Raw genomic sequence first — 19,862 nt, 5'->3', positions numbered from 1 at the left:
GTCATAATTACAAAACGCTTCAGTGGTCTCCCCCATCCCCGCTGCTTGTGTTCAAGTTTAACATTTAGTAACTCCATGTGCCCAATGCTCTGGTATAATGCAGCTTGTAGCCCACAGAGCGCTCTGCTGCTAACCAGACATATGGTGGATAGCAGTGGTAACATGCTAGAGGCAGTTTTTAATATGTCTGACATTGGAGGATGTGGACGGAAGGATGTCTGCTTCCTGGTTTGATGGAGGACGGGGGTAAAGCAGCAGATACTCTACATCCTGAAGTAGGACACACCAACGCATACACTGACTAGGATTTATAGTAAACAACCACTAGCCTCCTTTAAAAGCTCTGAATGGAACGCTGGATCACGAAGCCCTCTTTACAAGGAATCATTTCATTTGTATTAGTGTGAGAGTGGACGTAATGGATGTAAGGGGCAAGGGCACCGGAATCAGTTTTGAAGTGGGGGGGATGGGAGGGGGGGGGGGGGGGTGTATGGTGTATCTGATATAATTCATAATAATTCGATACGACTTCCGTCCGTTCTACCGAGGGAGAGATTAAAAGCGGAGAGTCCAACTTGAGTGCCAGCCTGGGCAGAACAGTCCCAGTCACGCTGAAACTCCCGCTGTTGTCAGATGGCCTGCTTGTTGCGCCCCCCTGTCATGTACAAGACACACGGCCGTCTTGCCAAGCAGAATCAAGCGCTAGCACAAGCACACCCCGGGGAAGGAGGGGGGGGGGGGGGTCTGGCATCAGGCCAGTGGAGGAGGATGGCACACAGCATGTTCTACTTGCCCAGATTCAGCCGAAGGGGTAGAAGGAGAGAAGAGAAGAACACTGAGGCAGCACTACTAGACCACCAAACTATTAGCCCAGATAAAACTGCAGGCAGGGGACAGGAAGGAATAATTCAGAGTAGCATCTTCAGTATGTTTTGTTCTGCGTGTTTGAGGGGAATACAGTCACCGAGGTCAATGAGAAAAAATAAACCCCCCCAAAAAAGCTTGACTTATATTTGTTTAGAATGGAATAATAATTTATTAATTTTGCCATTTAGCAGACGCTTTTAATCCAAAGCGACTTACAATTACGAATTACAGGGACATTCCCCCTCGAGTAACTGGGCTAAGTGCCTTACCCAAGGGCACACTAGTAGTGGTGTGGTTTCAGGCGGGATTTGAACTCACAACCTTCCGATCACAAGTCCAACTCACTATCCACTAGACCACCACTACCCTAATAATAATAATGCAAACATAGAACACAACTTTATTGTCGACACAAAGTGAAATTGCCTTTGTCTTCACACGGCATACACAACAGAGGACATACACAACTCAGAGGACATACACAACTCAGAGGACATACACAACTCAGAGGACATACACAACTCAGAGAACATACACAACAGAGGACATACTGTGTCGTTCTTTATGATCTGAAGTGATTAATAAATCCTCCCGGGGATGCGGCCGGCAGCAGTTGTGTTTTATATACGCCAGTCTGTGTGTGTGTGTGTGAGATGTGTGTCTGTGTGTGTGAGATGTGTGTGTGTGTGAGATGTGTGTCTGTGTGTGTGAGATGTGTGTGTGTGTGAGATGTGTATCTGTGTGTGTGAGATGTATGTCTGAGATGTGTGTGTGAGATGTGTGTCTGTGTGTGTGAGATGTGTGTGTGAGATGTGTGTGTGTGATGTGTGTGTGAGAGGTGTGTGTGGGATGTGCGTGTGAGATGTGTGTGTGAGATGTGTGTCTGAGATGTGTGTCTGAGATATGTGTGGGATATGTGTGTCTGTCTGTGTGTGTGGGATGTGTGTGGGATGTGTGTGTGTGATGTGTGTGTGGGATGTGCGTGTGAGATGTGTGTGTGTGATGTGCGTGTGAGATGTGTGTGTGATGTGTGTGTGAGATGTGTGTGTGAGATGTGTGTGTGGGATGTGCGTGTGAGATGTGTGTGTGTGATGTGTGTGTGGGATGTGCGTGTGAGATGTGTGTGTGATGTGTGTGTGAGATGTGTGTGTGAGATGTGTGTCTGAGATGTGTGTCTGAGATGTGTTTCTGTGTGTGTGTGTGTGTGTGTGTGTGTGAGAGAGAGAGAGATGTGTGTCTGAGATGTGTTTCTGTGTGTGCGTGTGTGAGATGTGTGTGTGAGATGTGTGTGTCTGAGATGTGTGTGTGAGATGTGTGTGTGATGTGTGTGTGAGATGTGTGTGTCTGAGATGTGTGTGTGTGAGATGTGTGTGTGATGTGTGTGTGAGATGTGTGTGTGATGTGTGAGTCTGTCTGTGTGTGTGAGATGTGTGTGTGAGATGTGTGTGTGAGATGTGTGTGTCTGAGATGTGTGTGTGAGATGTGCGTGTGATATTTGTGTCTGTGTGTGTGAGACGTGTGTCTGAGACGTGTGTGGGATATGTGTGTCTGTCTGTGTGTGTGGGATGTGTGTGTGAGATGTGTGTGTGATGTGTGTGTGAGAGGTGTGTGTGGGATGTGCGTGTGAGATGTGTGTGTGATGTGTGTGTGAGAGGTGTGTGTGGGATGTGCGTGTGAGATGTGTGTGTGATATGTGTGTGAGAGGTGTGTGTGGGATGTGCGTGTGAGATGTGTGTGTGAGATGTGTGTGTGATGTGTGTGTGAGAGGTGTGTGTGGGATGTGTGTGTGAGAGGTGTGTGTGGGATGTGTGTGTGAGATGTGCGTGTGAGATGTGTGTGTGATGTGTGTGTGAGAGGTGTGTGTGGGATGTGCGTGTGAGATGTGTGTGTGATATGTGTGTGAGATGTGTGTGTGGGATGTGCGTGTGAGAGGTGTGTGTGGGATGTGCGTGTGAGATGTGTGTGTGGGATGTGCGTGTGAGATGTGTGTGTGTGTGATGTGTGTGTGAGAGGTGTGTGTGGGATGTGCGTGTGAGATGTGTGTGTGATGTGTGTGTGAGAGGTGTGTGTGGGATGTGCGTGTGAGATGTGTGTGTGATGTGTGTGTGTGAGAGGTGTGTGTGGGATGTGCGTGTGAGATGTGTGGCATTTATGCTGAAGCTTTAGGGAACCCAGCAGCTACAGTACAGTCGCCGCGAAAGGCAGGCCAAGGTCAGGGCAGGACACTGGGCTGGTTCTCCATGGCTGAACACAGAGGACACGCACCCCGGAGGTAGATGATGATGTCTCTGATCGGAACTCAGCGTCACACACATCCTAAATGGACTGACTTATATAGCGCCTTTATCCAAAGTGCTTTACAATGGCCTCTCATTCACCCGTTCACACACACACATTCACACACCAGTGGCGGCAAGCTACCATGCAAGGCGCCGGCCGGCCTGCTCACTGGGAAGCAATTTGGGGTTCAGTGTCTTGCCCGAGGACACTTCGACATGTGGCCAGCCGGGGCTCGAACCGCCGATCTGCCGACCTTGCGATCATTAGACGGCGGCTCTACCTCCTGCTCCACATCCTCAGTCTGCTGAGCATTCGCCCTCGTGGCTGTAACAGGAGCGCTGGTACGGAACGCAGACCGGGCGTTTGGAACAGGGTTTCCAATTTAGATTCGCTGTTTTGGAGGGTTCTTAACAGGATTAATATGAAGGTGTTTTTTGGAGCGTTTAGTCGGGTAGTCAGGTGGTGTAAGAGGCATCATGGGGCGTGTCTGTGGGCTGGGTGATGGACTACAAACTGATGGACTACAGAGTGATGACTTGTAGTGATGTCTATGGACTCAACCCTGTGGTGTATTTACTGTTAATGGGGAGGGGGGGGCAGGGTCAACACAGAAGACAGGTTCTTTATGACAGACCTTGAGTCTGTGCGTGTGTGTGTGTGTGCGTGTGTGTGTGTGTGCGTGCGTGTGTGTGTGTGTGTGTGTGTGCGTGCGTGTCTGTGTGTCTGCGTGCGTGCGTGCGTGCGTGCGTGCGTGCGTGTGTGCGTGTGTGTGTGCGTGTGTGTGTGTGCGTGCGAATGTGTGTGTGCGTGTGCGTGCAGGTGCGGGTGTGTGGGTGTGTGTGTGTTGGTGTGTGGGTGTGTGTGTGTTGGTGTGTGGGTGTGTGTGTGTGTGTGTGTGTGTGTGTATGTGTGTGTGGGTGGGTGGGTGGGGGACAGCCATACGGTTCTCTGTTGCCCTGAACTGATTTCTTGTAGAAATGACCTGTCATTGTCAGTAAATCACTATGGTCAAGGGCCCTCTTTAGGTTGTAAAGTGGAGATACAGCACAGTTGAGTTACGACGCAAGTGATTGGAGGAATATATTGCACGCTATTGGAAACAAAGCCACATGTTCAACCTGAAGCCATTTCATGTCAACATTCTAACAGTGTTTTGGCGTGAAAGGGGAGACAGGGCAAATTCATTCTTTATTCATTCATCTCTTATTTTCAGATGCACTTCTTATGACAATAAGGCTTCCATTTACATCTCATCAAACTGAGAAGTTGATTTGCATTTATCATTTTTGCATTTGAAAGGGGGAAACTAAGCACTTTCTGAAACCAATTATGAAAGCAATGTCATTGCATCTTACAGGAATTATGTACGGTATTAGCAAACAAATCGGTTTTATACCCCAGATGAAGACTAATTTAGTATGCCACATAGAAGACTCATTTAGTATGCCACATAGACATCAAGTAGAATGTTGCTGGGAAGAGCAATCAGTAGAGCAACAGTATGCAAACCTACAGCTTACATATAAAGGCACACAATCTTAATATAACAGTGAAATGCATCAATGATGATAATTCCTATAGCCTGGCCTACATGATACATATGAAAGGCATACTCTATAATTCAAACAACAACAAGGCAGTCTCCACACCACTGTTTTGGGCTGAGGGGTGAGTTTGGAGAAATGTAATCACTCTCAAATGCATACAGTAGCTATGAGCTATGAGTGAAGGAATGACTAAGGAATGACTACCATCCAAAACAACATCATTGTTGTAACCATGTTTGGAAGCTAGACAGTTTCTAGGCATTTATAACTTGTATTCTTCAAGAATCAATTGCTATATATCATTTATTTAAAAGTTACCCAAAATGTATGTACCAATCCCAGATTGCCACTTTAGTGTTGTGAATCCCTCATCGGCTCCGCCCCCTCCTGCCTCGTTGGCGCTCGTTGAGCCTCATCAGGCTCAAGTGGAGACAGCTGGGTCCAGCTATCAACTCAGGAGGAGGCAGCCCTATAAGAAGCCCCAGAGACCTTCCTCCGACGCTTGATTATTTTGACCCATGTGGTTAGTAGTTTGGCTCTCCCTGTTGTCTATTCTCGTTCAAGTAGTTTCACTTCAGAGTTTTGTTTGTTTGTTATTTTGCTAACCTTAGTTGTTTTCTTTGTTGATCCTCGCTCCCCAAAGGAACCTGCCTTCCCCTGCCTAGACCCCCTGCCTGCCTATCGACTACGTCTCCTGCCTATGTCCCTGCCTGCCTAACGACCACCCCTCCTGCCTATGCCCCTGCCTGCCTGCCGCCTACTCCTCCTGCCTAACCCCCTGCCTGCCTGCCGCCTACTCCTCCTGCCTAACCCCCCCCCGTCTGCCTGCCTGCCGACTATTCCCCCTCTCTGCTCTGGACTGGTTAGTACACGTACATATTTCAACACTTCACTCATCTACATATCTACACCACACTAGTTTTGCACGCTAGACACTTACACCCAGACACATAGAGTACAGTCCCACTCACACCTCATTTACATTATCCAGTTCTCTGGCATCCACACATTCCCCCCACTTAGGCCCCGTTAGAGTAGGTTTATTCTTTTGTCCATCATTTTATTAAATCCTTTTATTGTTAGTTTGCCTCTTGTGTCGGTCTGTTCTGGGGTTCTGCCACACTTGACTCTTTTGCTAGTGCTACCATAACAGAATAATCAAGCCATCATGAGTCAAGGCAGCACCTCGGGGCAGACGCCCGCAGTTAAGCCCAACCCAATTTCCCATTCAGTTGACGAGCTTGTTTCCGCCCACGCGGCCGAGCTCGCGTCCCTCCAGGCGGAGTTGAGTAAGGCTTTCCCCTCCGTTCAGGGTAACATCGCTGAGCTCCAGAAGTCGTCCACCTCCGCCTCAGCTGCTCTCGCCTCCCTTGCTGTCCAGATGGGCACTCTTGCCTCTGCGGTGGCTTCCATCCAGCTGAGGCTGAACACGCTCCCTGGAGGAGCTGCAGTCCCTGCTCCCCCTGCTGATTCACCGGGGGTTCCAGACCCCCCAGGGCAAGCTCCCGCCCAACCCGAGCCCAACCTGGTTACCCCTCGACCCTTTGGAGGGAACTTTGATCTGGGCAGAGGGTTCCTGACCCAGTGTGAACTTTTTTTTGCTTTCCAACCGTCCAAGTATGGGTCAGAAGAGGCTAAAGTAGCCTTCGTTATGTCCCTCCTGGTGGACAAGGCTCTAGACTGGGCCATAGCCGTGGTGGGCAGAGACCCACATCTTGCCCAGGACTACGAGGCGTTCCGCCGGGAGTTTTCCTTTTTGTTTGACCACCCCTCTGACGGCGCGGACGCCGCCTCCAGGATGCTGGAACTCCGGCAAGGCTCCAGGACCGTCGCGGACTACACCCTAGAGTTCCGGATCCTCGCCGCCGACAGCGGGTGGGGAGACATAGCGCTCCTTTGCGCCTACCGGCGGGGTCTGAGTGAGGCGGTGAAGGACCTTATCGTCCGGGACCGCCCAGGCTCCCTTCAAGAACTGGTCACCTTGTCCCTACAAATGGATGAGCGCCTGCGGGAGCGCCGCCAGGAGCGCAGCCAACGCGCCGTGGGGCCCCCTCACTCGGTCCCCAGCCGCACGTCCTCTCTCCCCCGTTTTGCGGCCGCCCACTCGGCCCTGCCCCCTCGGGTTCCCATGCTCTCCCCAGCCCCGTCCACCTCTGAGTCAGCGGAGGAGCCCATGCAGGTCGGCCGGTCCCGCCTCTCTCAGGAAGAGAGAGAGCAGAGAATGCGGGGCGGGCTGTGCCTGTATTGCGGAAGACCCGGACACGTCCTCCGAACCTGCCCGGCGCGGCCAAAAGACCCGGCTCGCTAAAGGAGGGGTTTTTGGTGAGCCGTGCCTCGATCCCCCAACCCATCAAGAACCACAACCGGCTGTTCCCAGCCACCCTCTCCTGGGGTGAGGAGTCCATTTCTGCCGGCGCCCTCATTGACTCCGGGGCCGACGAGTGCTTGATGGACATCACCCTCGCTCGGCAGGCCGGCATCCCGCTCGTTCCCCTCGACCATGCCTTGTTCCCCCAAGCCATCGATGGGAGGCCCTTAGGTAGGATCACGCATAGCACTGAATCCCTCACCCTCACCATGTCCGGTAATCACGTCGAGACGGCACGTTTTCTTGTCCTCCACGCCCCCACTGCACCCCTAGTATTAGGTAGGCCGTGGTTGGAGAGACACGATCCCCACATCTCCTGGACCACTGGACGGATTTTGGGCTGGAGCATCCCCTGTCATGCCAACTGCCTACGCTCCGCCCTCTCTCCGTCCAGCGGTCCCAGGCCCTTAGTCTCTCCCCCGGACCTCACTGGTGTCCCCTCTACGTATCTTGACCTGGCCATGGTGTTTAGTAAGGACCGCGCCCTTTCACTTCCTCCTCACCGGCCGTATGATTGTCCCATTAACCTCCTTCCCGGGGCAGCCCTTCCCAAGGGTCGTCTCTACAACCTCTCGGTCCCGGAGAAGGAGGCAATGCGCAATTATATAGCCGAGTCCCTAGCCTCGGGTGTAATTCGACCATCGTCTTCCCCCCTCGCGGCGGGCTTCTTCTTTGTGGCGAAGAAGGATGGTGGCCTGAGGCCCTGTATAGATTTTCGTAGTTTAAACACCATCACTGTTAAGAATAAATACCCACTCCCCCTTATGAGTTCCACTTTCGAGCCACTCACTCACGCCCGGGTGTTCACTAAACTTGACCTCCGCAACGCCTACCATCTGGTTAGGGTCAAGGAGGGGGACGAGTGGAAGACCGGGTTCAACACCCACCTCGGTCACTTCGAGTACCTGGTCATGCCCTTTGGCCTGTCCAATGCCCCCGGAGTCTTCCAGGAGCTGGTCAATGACGTGCTGAGGGACATGATAAATGTTTTCGTGGTTGTTTACCTGGATGATATCCTGATCTTTTCCCCGACCATGGAGGAACACCACCAACACGTGCGCCTGGTCCTACAACGGCTCCTGGAGAATCGTCTCTTCGTCAAGGCGGAGAAATGCGTCTTCCACTCCTCCTCTGTGACGTACCTGGGTAACGTCGTGGAAGAAGGGCAAATGCGCGCCGACCCGGCTAAGATTAAAGCGGTGGCAGAGTGGCCACGACCCACCGACCGAACACAACTCCGGCGCTTCCTCGGGTTCGCCGGGTTTACCCGGCGGTTCATCAAGGGGTTTAGCCAGGTGGCGGCCCCTCTCACTGCTTGTACCTCCACTGTTCGCCCGTTCTCTTGGACCCCTGAGGCTGAGGCGGCCTTCTCCACCCTGAAGGGCCTCTTTACGACCGCGCCGGTGTTGGCCCACCCGGATCCAGCCAGGCAGTTCATCGTGGAGGTAGACGCTTCAGACACGGGCGTCGGGGCCGTTCTCACCCAGCGGTCGGAGGAGGACCAGAAGGTCCACCCGTGTGCCTACTACTCTCGCCGGTTTGACCCTGCCGAGAGGAACTACGATGTGGGCAACAAGGAGTTGCTGGCCATCCACGCTGCCCTCGGAGAGTGGAGGCACTGGCTGGAGGGGGCTAAGCTGCCGTTCCTTGTGTGGTCTGACCACAAGAACTTGACCTATATGAGGACGGCAAAAAGGCTTAACCCTAGACAGGCACGCTGGGCCCTGTTCTTCAGCCGATTCGACTTCACCCTCACCTACCGCCCGGGGTCAAAGAACGTCAGGGCGGACGCCCTCTCCCGGCTGTTCCCGGGGGAGTCCCCGGATATGCCGGTGACCCAAGACACCATCCTCCCCCCTACCCGGGTGGTAGGTGTCGTCACCTGGGCCATCGAGTCGGTGGTCAGACAGGCCCAGCGTGCCGAGCCGGACCCAGGTACCGGACCCCGGCACAGACTTTTTGTTCCCTCCACTGTCCGGCCGCAAGTGCTAGAGTGGGGGCACTCTAGTCACTTTGCCTGCCACCCTGGCTCCCACCGGACAGCGGAGTTTATCAGCCGACGTTTTTGGTGGCCCACACTCCGGGGGGACGTTAAGGAGTTTGTGGGTGCCTGCACCATCTGCTCCCGGAGTAAGGCCTCCCATCGTCCTCCTTCGGGCCTCCTATGTCCCCTCCCTATCCCCGGTCGTCCTTGGTCCCACATCGCTTTAGACTTCGTTACGGGGCTCCCCTTATCCAAGGGTAAGGACACCATCCTAACCATTGTGGACAGGTTTTCCAAGGCTGTCCACTTTGTCGCCCTTCCCAAGCTCCCCTCCGCGGCCGAGACTGCTGACCTCCTCACGCTCCATGTGGTGAGGCTTCACGGAATTCCCCACAACATTGTGTCCGACCGGGGCCCCCAGTTCATCTCCAAGGTGTGGCAGGCCTTCTGTAAGGGAATTGGGGCCTCGGTCAGCCTCACCTCTGGATACCATCCGCAGTCCAACGGACAGGCCGAGCGGACCAACCAGGCCCTGGAGGCAGCCCTGCGGTGTGTCACCACCAGCAACCCCGCCTCCTGGGCCAAGTACCTACCATGGGTGGAGTATGCCATCAACACCATGGGGAGCTCCGCCACGGGTATGTCCCCTTTTGAATGCTCCTTGGGCTATCAACCTCCTCTCTTTCCCCAACAGGAGCTGGAGGTGGCAGTCCCGTCCACCAGGGTCCACCTCCGCCGGTGTCGGCGCATCTGGAGGACCACCCGGACCGCTCTGCTGCGGGCCACTGAGCGGTCCCGTCGCTGTGCCGACCGGCGGAGGGTGCCAGCCCCGGCCTATCGTCCCGGCCAGAAGGTCTGGTTGTTGGCCCGGGACCTGCCCCTCCAGACCGCCCAGACCTCCTCCCGTAAGCTAAATCCCCGTTATGTTGGGCCCTACACTATTGACCGGATTATTAACCCTGCAGCGGTTCGATTAAACCTTCCCCCTGCTCTCAAGGTCCACCCAGTATTTCACGTGTCCCTCCTCAAGCCTGTTTCCACTAGCCCCCTGTCCCCCCCCGTTCCAGCCCCCCCACCTCCCCGGGTCCTGAAGGATGGCGACCAGGTGTGGACGGTTGACCGCCTACTGGCTGTCCGCCGTAGGGGACGGGGGTTCCAGTATCTGGTGGACTGGGTGGGTTACGGCCCCGAAGACCGGAGCTGGGTGCCCCCATCCTACCTCGCCGACCCCACACTCCTGGAGGATTTCTATCAGGCCCACCCGGACGCTCCAGGACGGTCGTCAGGTGCCTCCCCTAAGGGGGGGGGTACTGTTGTGAATCCCTCATCGGCTCCGCCCCCTCCTGCCTCGTTGGCGCTCGTTGAGCCTCATCAGGCTCAAGTGGAGACAGCTGGGTCCAGCTATCAACTCAGGAGGAGGCAGCCCTATAAGAAGCCCCAGAGACCTTCCTCCGACGCTTGATTATTTTGACCCATGTGGTTAGTAGTTTGGCTCTCCCTGTTGTCTATTCTCGTTCAAGTAGTTTCACTTCAGAGTTTTGTTTGTTTGTTATTTTGCTAACCTTAGTTGTTTTCTTTGTTGATCCTCGCTCCCCAAAGGAACCTGCCTTCCCCTGCCTAGACCCCCTGCCTGCCTATCGACTACGTCTCCTGCCTATGTCCCTGCCTGCCTAACGACCACCCCTCCTGCCTATGCCCCTGCCTGCCTGCCGCCTACTCCTCCTGCCTAACCCCCTGCCTGCCTGCCGCCTACTCCTCCTGCCTAACCCCCCCCCGTCTGCCTGCCTGCCGACTATTCCCCCTCTCTGCTCTGGACTGGTTAGTACACGTACATATTTCAACACTTCACTCATCTACATATCTACACCACACTAGTTTTGCACGCTAGACACTTACACCCAGACACATAGAGTACAGTCCCACTCACACCTCATTTACATTATCCAGTTCTCTGGCATCCACACATTCCCCCCACTTAGGCCCCGTTAGAGTAGGTTTATTCTTTTGTCCATCATTTTATTAAATCCTTTTATTGTTAGTTTGCCTCTTGTGTCCGTCTGTTCTGGGGTTCTGCCACACTTGACTCTTTTGCTAGTGCTACCATAACATTTAGGGCCTTTCTAAGAAGAGCTGTGAAACACAAAGCCAATAGAGCTTCTTATAAAATGATATACGACACACTATATTATGAATCGATCAATAGGATTGATATGAATTCATAAATTAATTAAATGAATACATAAATTGAATGAATACAAATCTCTCTTTTCTTCTCTTGTGAGAAACTACTGTTACCTTTTAATTCCTGGTGTCATATCAGGTTTGTCCATGGGGTGGCAGTAACACTCCTTCTCATCAGCACCAGTCATCTCAAGTATGCTTTCAAACAATCTGAGATTAGAAACGGTTGGATAATGAGCAACACTCTTCCAATGATCATTCTCAAAGGTCAAAGGTTAATGGCAATGGAGGTTCTGGAAACTAAAACCAATATACAGTATATGCTTATAGTATCAAAAGTAAGTAATATTGAGCTCAAGTGCAATCCAATCAGAACAGACCTCTCTATACTGTAACTAGTTTTCAACCATTTGTAAGGCCGATCTGTGACTCGGATTATATGTATATTGATATACAAGATTATTATACACACAACATCCAAAAACATAATCATAGTCACAAATGGGTCTAACACGTGCTCACCATTCTGAAACAAACACATAACGTGTCATAAACTGCCTTCATGAACGTTTTTTCTCTGCTGTTTCTGGTTGCTTGGGGGTAGCTCTTCGTGTTTCTGGTTGCTTGGGGGTAGCGCTTCAACATACAGGAGGGTGCCCGGTCATATCCCTTGAGCATGAGTTTTATGAGATTTCATGCAAAATACTTTATGAGGTTTCATGCAAAATACTAAAATGCATCAAATTTGCTTTCTCCAATGTTTATTCATGAAGGAGGTCATGTACAATGTTTATTATTATTATTATTATTTTTTTTTACATTTGTATTATTATTTATTTTATTAAAAAAAGAAAAAGAAAGAGAATAAAATCCAAATTAATGAACAGTAACACTTTTAGGCCATACCAGCAAAACACACTTAATGACAATCCAGGTCACGCTGGACACCCTTCCTGGAGTTTGGTGTTTGTATAGGGTTTTCATGTCCTGTGTAACTACTATTATAATATTGTATAATATATTGTATAATAATATATTATATTGTAACTACCGTATATTACACATTTTGTAACCTTTTCATCTAAAGTGTAATGTGTCTTGCATTCTACGTAATGTAATTAAACCAACAACATAAACCAACAACCAGCAACATTTCGACATAGTTACTATAGTAACCATACTTGCAACATTTTGAGTTAGCCTGTTAGCCTGTCAAGACAACATTTTGAGTTAGCTTGTTAGCCTGTCAAGACAACATTTTGAGTTAGCTTGTTAGCCTGTCAAGACAACATTTTGAGTTAGCTTGTTAGCCTGTCAAGACAACATTTTGAGTGAGCCTGTTAGCCTGTCAAGACAACATTTTGAGTTAGCCTGTTAGCCTGTCAAGACAACATTTTGGTGAAAATCACACTGGGGAATGCAGCTCGTTGCATCGTCTTTCATGCCCTTGTTGAAGTATAATCTGTAAGTATGTGTAAGTATACTGTATAATCTGTATAATCTGTAAGTATGTGTAAGTGTGCTGTATAATATAGTATAATCTATATATGTAAGTAAGTGTGTAAGTGTACTGTTGTATAACATGAGTCCCAGCAGGGTTAGGCCACCTGCTGCTCACAATGGGCTGCTGGCAACTTCCTTGCTTGTTCAAACCACCGTGACATAAATAAAGTCAAGCTTTGGCTTGTTGAACACTGTTCAACACTTTGGCTTGTTGAACAACATGTTCAACACTGTTCCTTTACTGTTCCTTTACTGTTACACAGGTGGTGAGGGGGAGAGGGATTCTCACGTCCACAGTGTTGCGTGGACGAAGCAACTGTGGAATCCCAGATGAATCAGTCACACAAAAGACAAACAGTTTGGTTCTGTCACGATTGTCTCTGAGAGAATCTTTCGATGGCACTATCTTCATCTTTGTCTTCATCTTATCAATTAATTGATCTGTGCCTAAATAAAGGAGGACTAGGAATGGTGTAAAAAAACTACTTTTGCACCATATCATTTTTACCTTGCGTTCATACCCCAAAACTCAGCTCTTATTGTATCTAACTGTTTTTTTTTATTATTAAAATCATATAACCATCATCTCAATTAAATCAAGAGAATTCACTTGCTCCGTCATATCATCATCATATAAAACAGTTCCTTGGGGAAGAAAACAAAATGTTCCTCTAACTTCACTATGCACTTACACTGGACACTTTATTAGGCACACCTTGCTAGTACCAGGTTGGACCCCCTCTTTTGCCTTCAGAACTACCTTAATTCTTTGTGGCATAGATTCAACATTAATTAGAGATTTTGGTCCATATTGACATTATAACATCACACAATTGCTGCAGATTTGTGCCAAGAAAATATCCCCCACACCATTACACCACCACCACTATTTTCGCCCAGAGAACTGCCGCTCACTGGATATTTTCTCTTTCTGAAATACTCCTTTCTGAATGCCACATTCAAAGTCACTTAAATCACCACTCTTCGCGCCGCGGTGGCGCAGCGGTCTAAGCATTAGCCTCTAGTGCAAGCTGCCCACCGGGGACTGGGATCGAATCCCGGTCTCACCAGATCCGGATATGGCCGGGGCCCACAGGGAGCGGCATATTGAGCGGCCGCTCCCAAGGGGGGTATAGGACTATTTCCGGACAAGGATCCGTCGCGCAACACCACCCCCGGGGTGCCGGAATAACGGTGTTGGGCTCGAGGAGCCAGACAGCTAGTCTGCCTGGCTATCTCCTCTGAGGCTGCCGGCCACGGGGTCGTGCGGCGGATCCTACGCAATAGGCAGGGGATAATTGGATACTAGGTTGGGTGCAATTGGATACCAAATTGGGTGAAAAAGGGATAAAATCTGAAAAAAATAAAAATAAATACAAAATCACCACTCTTCCCCATTCTGATGCTTGGTTTGAACTTCAGCAGATCGTCTTGACCATGTCCACATGTCTAAATGCATTGAGTTGCTGCCACATGATTGGCTGATTAGATATTTGCATTTGCAACATTTGCAGATATTTGCATTTGCAACATTTGCAGTTGAAAAGGTGTACCTAATAAAGTGGCCGGTGAGTGTATAGTGTAGTTTAGCAAGAATGCCAAGAGCCATTCATACAGTCTGTCCCTGGAAATGCCATATATGGCCGTAGCTTCCTGTGAGCTTTCACGATGCATCACGTTGTTGTCTACTCTGAGGGCCTGAGGACAAACACAACTAAAGGTTAACCTCTACACCAGGGGAGGCTGGCGGAGGTAGAAAGCAGAGGACGGGCTCATTGTAATGCATGAAATGGAATTAGGGATGTTTTATGTCATTCCATTCTATGCACAATGAGGCCGTCTTCTGATTTCTAGCTCCACCAGCCTCCCCTGCTCTACACTAACTAAGTGTTACATAACGACGTGTATTCACACTGTGGCATTGGGAGCATGATTTCAGTGTATGCTCCAAGAAAAAAATGGCTAGTGTCCATGTACTTATAAACAACACCGCCTTCAAGTCAGTGTTCTCCACAAAGACAGCTGAGCATCATTATACTGAAGCTGACAGTCCTATTATGAATACAATGACATTTAAATGTTATTTTCCCAAATGATTGAAGAATAATACAGTATGTAATTTCTTTGATAAGCCAGAGCGAGAAGTGTTTTACAGTCATATAGATTGTGTTGACTAAATAAACCAACTGCTATTTGAGTCAAACGTTGGTCACCTGTGAGAAGCCAATACGTGAATTATTATGAAATAAAGTCAAGATTCGAACAAAAATATCACACACACCATAATTTGCAAAGGCGTTTTCTACCGCTGCCATCATTAATCGTTAAAAAAGCAATAACGCATTCACACTTCAGAGTACAGTCCCCATGTTCTATTTCTATCCACCTGTAGCAACCAGAGATTTAACCACTAGAACAGCGGCTCCTTTTGGTTTTCACTATTCATGTCTATAACAAAAGTGTTGCTTCAACAGATGAGATGCCCTAATGTAAGTCGTTTGTGCCAGAAACAAATCGAAACCCAATTTTAAAAAAACCACATCTCTGCAGATGAATTCTGAAGTGATTAAGGTCCTCTATTTTGGTATATGCTCGAATGTGAGACACTCAGATCAATGATATTCTCATACAATCAACAGCAGATGACAAATTATTTTACAAATACGACTCCCAAAGATTCAAGTAGGCTCTATAGGTAGGTAATCGAAGAACATAATACTATATACATTGTATGACACGGCTGCATGCCAAATAGCTTGGAGGGGGGCACATTCTGTATCAGCTTCCAAATGATTACTCCCATTTTCCACAAGAGGTGTGAATCGAAATCAACTGATTTAACAAACCAGAGGACGACATTATGAGCATATTTAGGCCGGTTATGTATCATATTAATATGACAACCCTCGTGTACATAAGGTTCAGAGCTAGGAAATGTTAGGATATTTATAGCATAGCATAGAGTACAGCACAGTGTTTTATTTGTATAGTATAGTATAGTGGATAGTGTACATAGCCTTTATTTATGTAAACCAGCTCTTTCCCTTCTTGTATTAGTATTTTTTTCCTAGCACCAGGGGAGCCCCCCCTCCCAAATTTCGTACTGTATTAATGACAATAAAGACCATTCATTCATTCATTCATATTAACTGTTGCACAGCACAGCAGTAACAACGTAACTGGATGTAGCCTATGTGCCAACAGAAAAGGACCAAAAGCAGAATCCCTCCCCTCATCTTGTTCAGTCAGACCCACTCTCTGCAGAGGCAACAGAGACTTGGATGCGCGCACACACTCCGCAACCCTTCTTTTGGCCATGGATCCACCCAGAACGGGCACACGGCGCACCGCACCTTTTACGCATGAGACTCCACACTCATCTCTGACTCATTTTTGATTGTGCGTCAGAAAGTTAGAAAATCAATTGTTAAGATCTAACATACCATTAGAAAATGTATATATTTTTGAATATATTTGACTGCCACATTCTCTTTCCCTACCCTGTAGGGAGTAAGTAAACGAGCCTACTCTAGCGCGTAAAACCAAACGGAGCACGTTTTATTTCATAGCTGCATGAGTAATTTTGATTTAATTTTTCTAATTCCGACTCTAGAAAATATTCTGAAAGCTTCTGCGCTATAAAGATGGAGAACGTCACTGTGACTGAAGCTCCAGAGAATCAGACTTCTTTGGGGACTTGGACTGACCACACTATCGAATACAAAGTGGTAAGCACTTTGTTGGTGTTGGTGATATGCGCTTTGGGGATGGTTGGGAACGTGATGGTGATCCTGGTGGTGCTCACTACGAAACATATGAGGACCCCCACTAACTGTTACCTGGTCAGCCTGGCCTTGGCCGACCTCATGGTGTTAACGGCGGCGGGTTTACCGAACATCACCGACAGTCTCTGCGGATCCTGGGTGTTCGGCCACTACGGGTGTCTGGGCATCACTTACCTCCAGTACCTCGGAATCAACGCGTCCTCCTGCTCCATCACCGCCTTCACCATTGAGAGATACATCGCCATTTGTCATCCGATCAAGGCACAATTTCTGTGCACATTGTCACGGGCGAAGAAAATCATCATGCTCGTGTGGGTTTTCACGTTGCTTTATTGCGTAATGTGGTTTTACCTGTCCGATATACAAGAGGTGGAGTATGAGAACGTGACCATCGTGATGTGCGGCTACAAAGTTTCCAGACAGCTGTATTTACCGATTTACTTTTTTGATTTTGGCATCTTTTTCGTTCTGCCCCTCATGCTGGCGACGATACTGTACGGGCTCATCGCCAGAATCCTTTTCCTGAACCCGTTACCTTCCGATCCGAAGGAGAGAAGCAGGAATGGCCACAGCCACACAGCCCCGGGGGGCGACAAGACCACCAGCTGTAAGAACTCTCGCCACTCCAGCAGCACGGCGACCTCCCGCAGACAGGTGTATATTAAAAAATATTATATTAATATTGAAGTTAACTGTAGATTATTAATTATTAATCTCTGAGTATTGGAGAAGGGGTAAGATTAAATAAGCTTATGCTTCTTCCTACTCCTTTTCGGACATGTTAAGTCAATAGTGTTTTTTGTTTTGTTTAGTTTTTTGTTGTTTTTTGTTGTTTTTTGTTGTTATAACTATTTCTTTTTCAAATGTTCAAAATAAAGCTTTCTTTCATTCATTCACTCATTCATTCATTCATTCCCGCAGACAGGTGAATACAGAGCTGAAACTTACCAGAGGGAGTCTTTAAGCAGAGCCCTAATCATAGATTGGATGTGAAAAATAATCACTTGATAATAAGTTGATATCATAATAATGAGTTAGGCTATATGATTTACCGTTATAATATCACATGGAATCGGTGTTTGATGGAATATTGGACCGTTTGTCACTTCGTGAGCTTAGAATTATAAGGTTCTATCTCCATTTCTGTCAAAATTGAGTTTTTTACATAATCTGACCCATTAGGTGTTTATTAATGCATGTGTGGTGTTATTTTTAAAATGTTGACATTTTTGAGTTAGTAATCCATAAAATACAAAGGTTCCATCTCACAAAACATAATGGAATGTAAAAACGCTCAATATCTCTGAACTACCCTAAACGGAGATAGAACCGTAACATTCTAAACTCACGGATTGGATGTGAAAATAATCACTTGATAATAAGTTGATATCATAATAATGAGTTAGGCAGGCTATATGATTTACCATAATATCACATGGAATCGGTGTTTGATGGAATATTGGACCGTTTGTCACTTTCTCATCATGTCCTCTCTCTGTCACAGGTGACCAAAATGTTGGCTGTGGTGGTGGTCCTGTTCGCGGCGCTGTGGATGCCCTACCGCACCCTGGTGCTGGTCAACTCCTTCCTGGCCGAGGCCTACCTGGACCCCTGGTTCCTGCTCTTCTGCCGGAGCTGCGTCTATCTGAACAGCGCCATCAACCCGCTCATCTACAACGCCATGTCGCAGAAGTTCCGCGCCGCGTTCCGCAGGCTCTGCCGCTGCGGCCGGAAAGGCGCGGAGAAGCCCACCGCGTACAGCGTGGCCCTCACCTACAGTGTGGTCAAGGACACGTCCACGGTGGAGAGCGTCGACCACTTCACCACGGAGCTGGAGGAGCTCACGATCACAGACGAGCTTCTGCCAGACAAGAAGATGCTATTTCAAGACACCTGTGCGTATGGCAAGGTGACTTTTAGCAACGCCTGATACCGTTTTAATAGGGTTTTGGAGAGGCACTATAACATGGACAGCTAATTGGAGCCCGAGGGTCAGGTCTGAAGGTCACTGAAGTGCTTGGTGTGAACAAGAAATGTCAACTGTTGGGGTGTCTATAATCTGTGGGAAGTGTGAAGTGTGTGTCCGAATGCAGCTAGATAGAATACTGTACCTGTATTTGCTCACTGCTTATCTTAGACAACGGCAATATCTGAGTCATCATAAAAAGTATTCTCTTTGTCATTTCTGAGTATTGTGAACAATGTGCATTGACAGATGACGTGTTTCACCACGGTCGACCAGACATTTGAGACAGTGACGTTCAGGTGAGCCTCCAGCATGAGTCATGAAAACAAGGATGTTTTCCCAGCTGAACTCATACGAGCCCATTTCAGTGACACAAAAGGGCGGGATTCAGGAGGCCGACCTTCAGTGAAAGACTGTTCTTATCCCCTGGGAGTGAGATGGAAGGTCCCATGTGCAGAACAAGGTGAAAGCTAAGTGGTCACCGACCGAAGATTTTTTTGTGTATCTCTCTCTCTCTCTCTCTCTCTCTCTCTCTCTCTCTCTCTCTCTCTCTCTCTCTCTCTCTCTCTCTCTCTCTCTCTCTCTCTCTCTCTCTCTCTCTCTCTCTCTCTCTCTCTCTCTCTCTCTCTCTCTCTCTCTCTCTCTCTCTCTTCTCTCTCTCTCTCTCTCTCCCTCCCTCCTTCTCCCCTTCCCCCCTCTCTCCCTCACACAGTGTTACACTCTGAAATAAAGAGACCGCGCCATTTGGCCGACACCACCATAAGCTCTACTCGAGCACTTCTCAGTTTGGTATCCCTAGCAGTGCACAGTGGCCCAGTTTGATTGCTATGTTGTATCAATGTACAGTGTATGCTGCTGGGGCGTAGTTGAAGTCTGTTGCTTGTCTGCCTCATTTTGTGCGATTTTGTGAGATCTGAATGTGGAGGAACCAGCTGGGAATGGTTCTTTTTTTTCTGCACACACTGCCAAGTGATCAATGGTTATTTGAATGTATAGTGATATCAATGGTTTTACCTTCCATTAATGTCTGTATTTGTTGACCTGAATATTAATTGGATCATGCATCATTGGATTAAAGTGATAATGTGATTGTTCTTGTATTCCATTTGAAATGGCCTGTTTTGGGGAATGAGGGTTTGCTGTATACAGGTCATTGGTAGCCTTCACTGAGAGCTATCAGCTGCTATCAGACACTGCCCTTATTTTCATCAGAAAGCTGAACATGATAATAGATACTTACATGTGACATTGTGCAGTACCATTTGGTGAATGTCATATTAGTGATGCCTTCTAACTTAATGTGATCACTTTATTGCGTTTGTGGGTTGTTGTAAAAAAAAAAAAAAAAAGACTTTGTTTGTTTGACAGTTGGACATCTTTA

At 48.5% G+C, this 19,862-nt stretch overlaps 1 protein-coding gene across 1 annotated transcript; it reads left to right on the top strand.

Moving 5' to 3' along the window:
• Nucleotides 1-16,374: 16,374 nt before the first annotated feature.
• Nucleotides 16,375-18,445, top strand: trhrb (thyrotropin-releasing hormone receptor b; the record flags this gene model as incomplete). The annotated part of the gene is made up of 2 exons (XM_080527751.1): nt 16,375-17,169; nt 18,020-18,445. 2 exons carry the CDS (start codon nt 16,375-16,377, stop codon nt 18,443-18,445), a joined length of 1,221 nt encoding a protein of 406 aa, XP_080383877.1.
• Nucleotides 18,446-19,862: the final 1,417 nt, after the last annotated feature.

The sequence above is a fragment of the Nansenia antarctica genome (genome assembly GCF_963989245.1).
Source record: "Nansenia antarctica genome assembly, chromosome: 3".
In the NCBI taxonomy this organism is placed as follows: Eukaryota; Metazoa; Chordata; class Actinopteri; order Argentiniformes; family Microstomatidae; genus Nansenia; species Nansenia antarctica.
The sequence above is the reverse complement of the archived record's forward strand: the minus strand, read 5'-3'. Positions and strand labels throughout refer to the sequence as shown.